The sequence below is a fragment of the Aspergillus japonicus genome, assembly GCF_003184785.1.
Source record: "Aspergillus japonicus CBS 114.51 unplaced genomic scaffold BO86scaffold_106, whole genome shotgun sequence".
Classification (NCBI taxonomy): Eukaryota; Fungi; Ascomycota; class Eurotiomycetes; order Eurotiales; family Aspergillaceae; genus Aspergillus; species Aspergillus japonicus.
The window spans coordinates 70,263-76,983 of NW_020291743.1; the positions used below are offsets into that span (position 1 = coordinate 70,263).

Here is a 6,721-nt window from a genome sequence, read left to right on the forward strand (position 1 = left end):
TTCAACTTGCAGACACACGACCAGTGCGACCCTGGGGAGAGCTGCCTGTTCTTGACCTGGACCCCGGATATCCAGCATCATGGCCTCCGAGGAACAAGATGCGCTGGACGCTCTCGAGCGGGAGGCGTCCGACTTTGACAAGGTGCCTTCCACTTCACCCCCCTCATCCCATCGACAATCCCGTCGCCGATGCTAACTCCAATTGCAGGATGCAGAGATTGATCGGATTAGGAACGCTTTTGTCTTGGACGCGTAAGTTGCGCGCATTACACCGCAAGACTTTATAATTGTCAAAGCTGGTGGTCAGAAGCTAACCCGCGATGGTTGGGATAGATACGCCGTGCTCGACCTACAGCCGGGAGTCACAGAGAAGGATATCAAAATGTGCTATCGCAAAAAGTCCCTTCTGATTCACCCGGATAAGACCAAGAACCCGGCCGCCCCCGATGCCTTCGATCGTCTTCAGAAAGCGCACTCCGCACTCATGGACGAGAAGAAGCGCGAATACCTCGACGAATGCATTGCGGACGCGCGACGACTGCTGATCCGCGAGCACAAGTACAACCTCGACTCTCCGGAGTTGAAGACGGAGGAGTTCAAGAAAGAATGGCGGAAGATGACGGTCACAGTGCTCTTGGAAGAAGAGGCGCGGCGGCGCAGGCAGGCCAAGGCCAAGCTGCAAGAGGAAGGACGCGAACGGCGCAAGGAGGAGGAAGAATTGGAGGCACGGAAACGCAAACGCGACCAGGACAAAGCCTGGGAAGATACTCGCGACGATCGAATCGGTAGCTGGCGCGACTTCCAGAAGGGACATAAGAAGGACGGGGACAAAAAGAAGAAGAAGAAAATGAAAGTGCTGGGATGAAAATGCCCCAGCACAAAGCCCGGATCTCCAGCAAGCACCGGCGATTTACTCTGTGGAGTTTGAGAGCTTCATTTATGGGGACGATAGTATTAATGAAACCTATATACCATACTGTTTACCTTCGGTGTTTTTGCTTTCGGGCTGTTTGTCAAATGCTATACGGAGATACGTTCGATCGAATCTGATTGTCACCGTCACTCAGGGTAAGACAGAGCATAGATTCATCTGATGTCCTTCCTTTTGGATGGTCCAACCCTTGCAAACTGTAGACAGCGCCGGGAAAGAATACAGCCACATGAAGATGGACCATAAACAGGCGGGGGATTGCTTGCCACACACTCACTCATTAGCTCTCTATACATTAACAGCAGCCCTGGTCCAGTACTTGTGCCAGTGAGAGTCCGCAGCAAAGAGTAAGCCCACCCAAGCAATCAAAAGCCAGGAACAAAGCGAATCAATGAATTAATTGCATTGATATGCGATTTGACGGGCGATAAGAAGGCGGTGAGCCGCGGAGGGAGGGAGTTCAATGCGGGGGGCAGAAAGAACATTCCAGTTCAGTGGCCGTCACAGCGTCACAGCCATCCGTCCCATCCCTCCTTCCGCCTCTCTGTCCTCCCCCAAACCCTCAATTGAACAATCACATTCAGGGGTTTGCGACTTCTTCTTATATACTTGCCATGCCCTAGCCTCACTTTACGGTCTACACACCTTTTCTGTATATTTCTCCACATTGCTTCTTATAGATATCACGATACCTACCTTACTTGTACCGAGACGGTACTAGTACCAAACGAACTTACCAACGAACTTAGCCTAGACTGGCACTCCGCGGCATCAACCACGCCTATTTGGGCCGCCCTAAAAAGCAAGCTGATAACCATCCCGAGTCATCATCGCTACCAATCCGCACCCCTCCACCTTCTCCCACCTTCTCCCCCTCCGCTGCCCTTCCTTTACCTCTCCTTCCCTCCCCTCTCCTTACCCTACCACCCTCCAAGGGACCCAGAACGAAAACCATGTCCTCCGAACCGGCCACGTCTCAACCTAATGGCACCTGCGCAAGCGCAGCCGCCGCACCCCACACTCCGACGGCCTCATACCCCGCCGCCGCTGCGGCCGATGGTGCCGAACAGCAGGCGACACCAGAAGTCAACAACATCCCCTCAAAGACCGACGCTGCCACCAGCAAAGACAATGCCAACGATGACGAAAGCACCACCGCACCCCCACCACTAACGACCACAATCGCCGCCCTCCATGACCAGATCCAACGCTTCCTCGCCGAATCTCACCCCGCGGACTCCCTCCTCGCCGCCGTGCAGAAGCAAACGCGCGTGACCCTGGACGTCTTCGCCGCGGCGCTGGACAGTTTCCCCCTCGAGAATCTCTCCCTCTCCTACAACGGCGGCAAGGATTGTCTGGTGATGCTCGTGTTGTTTCTCGCGAGTCTCCACAACCTACCGACGACGACGACGACGACGACGACGACGACGACAAGCCGACAACCACATCAACCGCACCAAGAACAACAACAGCAGACACAAACAACACAAGCACAATCCCAACAACAATCCCAAAACCAGACAGACGCACCGCCACAACCCCCAACGACGACGACGACGACGACGACGACGACAGGCAGCAGTAACAAGTCTCTAATCTCCATCCCCGCCATCTACGCCCTCCCGCCCGACCCCTTCCCCGAGGTGGAGGAGTTCGTCGCCTGGTCCGCCCGCCACTACCACCTTGACATCGTCAAGTACACCACCGACCCGCCGCGCGCCACCATCCGCTCCGTCTTCGCCGACTACCTGGCCCAGCACCCGGCCGTCCGCGCCATCTTCGTCGGCACCCGCCGCACCGACCCCCACGGCGCCCGCCTGACCCACCAGGACTACACCGACAGCGGCTGGCCCCAGTTCCTGCGCTACCACCCCGTCATCGAGTGGCACTACACCGAGATCTGGGCCTTCATCCGCCACCTGGGCCTGCACTACTGCTCCCTCTACGACCAGGGGTACACCAGTCTGGGCGGCACAGCCGATACCCGTCCCAACCCCAAGCTGCTGCGACCGGGGACCGAGGCCGACGCCGGCGCGGATCAGTCGCGGTATCGTCCGGCGTATGAGCTGACCGACGACTTGGAGGAGCGATTGGGCCGCAATTGACGTCTGCATGGCATCTGTCGTTTGCGTTCCGCGGGTACCCGTAGTCGACCGGTTCAGCGTGCATTGAGATAGGGGTGCTTTGAGGCTGATTTCTCACCGTCCCTTTTTTTTTGACCTTCATGGCATTGTCAAGGTTATCGCCGACATGACTTCGGGGGTAGATGGCTCGCCTCCTTGATCCTTAAAGTTGATAGGCACCAGCACTAGCAGTGCTGGTTGCTACGTGCAGGAGGACTTTGGTGTCGCAGTATCATTATCACTATGATTCCCGGCCTGTAGACTGCGTTGATAGTTTTATGGAGTCGAAAGGAGTAACCATGATTAGACACATACAGGAATGCCACTTTTCCACTCAATCCCATCGCTTCATGATCCTTTCACCTTTCTTTCCGTGAGTACCAGAATGGCCAGGTTGTAAAAGATACAAACTCCTAAATCAGACATCATTCTGCTGAACATACAATCGTGGCTGTCGTCAAGAAATGAAGAACAAATAACACGCAAACGGTAAAAGCTCAAGAAGACGAACAAAAGCGATGCAGCAATCATTGAGGTGATATGAATTCTGAAATGGATGAGGCAGTCGAGACTTGTATCAGTCATCCATCTCCGTGGTTAACATGTGGACCTCTACACAAGCAATTAGAAAGGCGATCCTTCTCGAAGGGCATGGCGCATAGCAGTACAGCCTCTCATGCCCTCTGGCCGGTCGTCCGCCACTGAAGATAGGAAAGATTCGGAATTCTGAACACAAAGAGGAAATCGAGAAATAAAAGCAAGCGTACGTTGCATGAGGACGCAAACGTATTGGGCACGGTTGACGTTCAATGCTCAGATGACCGAGCGGGGTGAAGTCACGATAACCTCCTTGCGTGCTGAAATTGGAGACACGGAGCCAGCCTTGACTTTACTCTTGCGAGGACTAGACTGCTCGGAGCGAGTCTCAACACAAGGAGTTGCTGGGAAGTTCATCTTTGCAGAACCGCCAGAGACATTGTCAGTCCAGGCATTGCGTTGCCCTCGACCAAGGGGTGTGTTCTCCAAGGCTCTTGGTCCGCTTTTGGATGACCAAGAGTTGAAGCGCACGTTCCCCGCCTGGCTCTTCATCAGGGGATACCTGCTTGTATCGTCAGCATGCCTTGGGAGGGAATGGATACATTCAGTAACGTACGATGGGGAGATGGATGTCGCAGGAGTCCAGGTTGATCCCACACCGACTGGAGACACACCAACTGGAGAGGCGTAGCTGGCCTGCGAGTTGGGGCTGATATGCGACACTCCCTGTTGAATACGGTGCAATGAAGGCGACGGGGTAGATCCTTGAACGACCTCAACCGAGTAGTTATATTCCCCAGCACGGTATGCGCGTCTCTCGTTGCTTTGCTGCTTGAGAAGCTTCTGGGCCTTCGTATCCGCGAAACGAAGGAGCAACTTGACTCCATCCTTGGAGACGACGTTATGGAACTCTCCCAACACCTTCTCTGCAATGTCACGCGTTTCAAAACTATGGCAAAAAGTCAATCCCGATTCGAGGCTCACGCCGCTGTTTCGAAACACTGACCGAGCAAAGCCAACCTCCTTGCTCACTCCGGTTTTCTCATCGCGGCTGATCTTTTCCGAGACCACACGATATGGCTCGAAGTGACGACGAAGATCCTGTGATAAAGTTAAATTAGTACAAACTTTCTTCCTTCGGGTACAAGCATGCTCACAGCCTCTGTCCACTCAATCGGAAGGTTTGTGCAGTAAATGTTGGTCGAAGACTTATCCTCCAGATCTTTGAGCCTAGAGTTGCGGGATTTCTAGGAAAATATCAGGGATCAGGTAGCAAATATTCTGGAGAGACGACAGCACCTGCGCGAAACTGGCCTGATAGCCAAGGTAGAAGAAACCGCGGATGCAGTTCTCGCAGGACTCGAAGTTGTAGTATTGGACGAATCCGAATCTGGAACACTGTTAGAGAGGATATCAGGACGAGAACACAGACAAACCCTTTGCAGAGGCCCGTGTCCAAGTCAACAATAGCTTTGCAGCGATCTATTTTCCCGAAGCGGGAAGCATAAGCATGCAACATATCATCAGTCGTCTCCGGAAGAAAGCCTCGAATGTAGACATTGGTAATCCCCTCTCGATTCTCGAGACACTTAGCAAGGGTGAGATCAGATGGGTTTGTCCACATGGCGGGCACCGCTCGTGGGATGGGTGGGTCTTGCTGCGTCAAACTCTCGAGATCTTGGAGAATATACCCCGTTGGGGTCTTCATCATCTGAAGAGGTAGACATGTCCCACTGGGCTGAGGCAGGCCGTTGAATCCGAAGTTCGACAAGCCAGGTCCTTCCAGGCCAGCATTTGGGTTGTGGAAGTAGTCGCTTGGGGGAGTCGGCACCACCGGACAAGGCGGGGCCAAGCCGGAGTAGAGGCCATGTGCAGGTAAATACGGGCCCTGGTCAAGAGGCAGTCCGCTGAAGATAGTGCCATTTGGCAGAAGAACAAATTGATTGTAGGGGGGCATTGCCATTGGCATGTCATTCTTGACACCGTTGTACTTCGGTCCGGGCCTCTGGTTGTGATATCCCAGTCCACCGAAGAGAGAAGGCAAGCCATGAGAATCAGGCATCTGATTGGAATCAGAGACAGGAGGATGCATAGTAGCCGCCATCGGTAAGTTGACTTCTATCAGATTATTAGCCATGGCCCGTTTGGTGGGGAGGAAAGGGAAGATAGAAAAGAAGCACGAGTACTCACGATGATGGGTAAAACAGCTCGGGAAATTTGGCGAGACAGAATCTAAGACCACTGTGAGCGATTGCGGCCGGCTTGCGGAGCAGAAGAAGTAGAGTAGAGACTTACACGATAAATGGGACGGTAAGGAAGAAGATGCCGGGCGTGAAGGCAATGAATGACTGCTGGCAGAGGAGGAATTGGTGGGGGTCTTGGAGGAGGAGGAGGAGGAGTAGGAAGAAGAGGAAAAGGAGAGAGTCGTGGGAGTCAAGTTGGGAGTCAAGTTGGGAGACATTGGAGGAGAGAGCAAGAAAGAGGGAAGAATGGGAGGAGTTGGCTGTTGCTGTTGCACTTGCTGTTCCTGCAGTTGCTGCTGCTGAAGGAGGAAAGAACGCCTCAGGACTCTATCGCAGTCACCGGCATCGACCCTGCCTTCGCTCTCAGGGGAAGGAAGAGCCGTAGCAGAAGGAGGAGTCCCGATCTCGTCAGTGACCTGCAATTTCCGAGGAGTGACGGCTCCTGCCTTTCTGATCAATTCAATCTCCTCGTCAATCGGCCAGCCACCGTCACGCCAGGGAGGTAAAGCCATGACCGCGGTCCAGCTAACACAGACAGATAGACTACCACGGGAATTGCTTAGTGGCGTGTTGCGAGACAGAGAGTAGAGAGAGAGAGAGAGAGAGAGAGAGAGAGAGAGAGAGAGAGAGAGAGAGAGAGAGAGAGTGTGTGTGTGTGTGTGTGTGTGTGTGTGTGTGAGAGAGAGAGGGTGTGTGTGTAGTGAGGAGGGGATGAGGAGAGTTGAGTTGGTTGCAGTGGAGACCAAGGACTTGAGTGTGAGAAATAGATTTGGCTCCTCCTACGATATGCTCTCTGATGGGCCCCATAATTCTGCACCCTGCACACGTCTACTCATTTAGCCTTCTGGTGGAAAAGACAAGGCATGGTAAGCGCTGCTCAAGTGATG

The 6,721-nt window shown here is 53.7% G+C and overlaps 2 protein-coding genes across 2 annotated transcripts; one reads left to right on the top strand and one right to left on the bottom strand.

The window, feature by feature from the left end:
- Positions 1 to 382: 382 nt before the first annotated feature.
- On the top strand, positions 383 to 3,036 carry BO86DRAFT_423271 (adenine nucleotide alpha hydrolases-like protein; the record flags this gene model as incomplete). The annotated part of the gene is made up of 3 exons (XM_025675391.1): positions 383 to 853; positions 2,038 to 2,314; positions 2,507 to 3,036. 3 exons carry the CDS (start codon positions 383 to 385, stop codon positions 3,034 to 3,036), a joined length of 1,278 nt encoding a protein of 425 aa, XP_025522217.1.
- Positions 3,037 to 3,867: 831 nt separating this feature from the next.
- BO86DRAFT_326026 (putative RNA binding protein MSSP-2) lies at positions 3,868 to 5,683 on the bottom strand (the record flags this gene model as incomplete). The annotated part of the gene is made up of 6 exons (XM_025668552.1): positions 3,868 to 4,156; positions 4,208 to 4,540; positions 4,598 to 4,692; positions 4,749 to 4,838; positions 4,891 to 4,981; positions 5,028 to 5,683. 6 exons carry the CDS (start codon positions 5,681 to 5,683, stop codon positions 3,868 to 3,870), a joined length of 1,554 nt encoding a protein of 517 aa, XP_025522218.1.
- Positions 5,684 to 6,721: the final 1,038 nt, after the last annotated feature.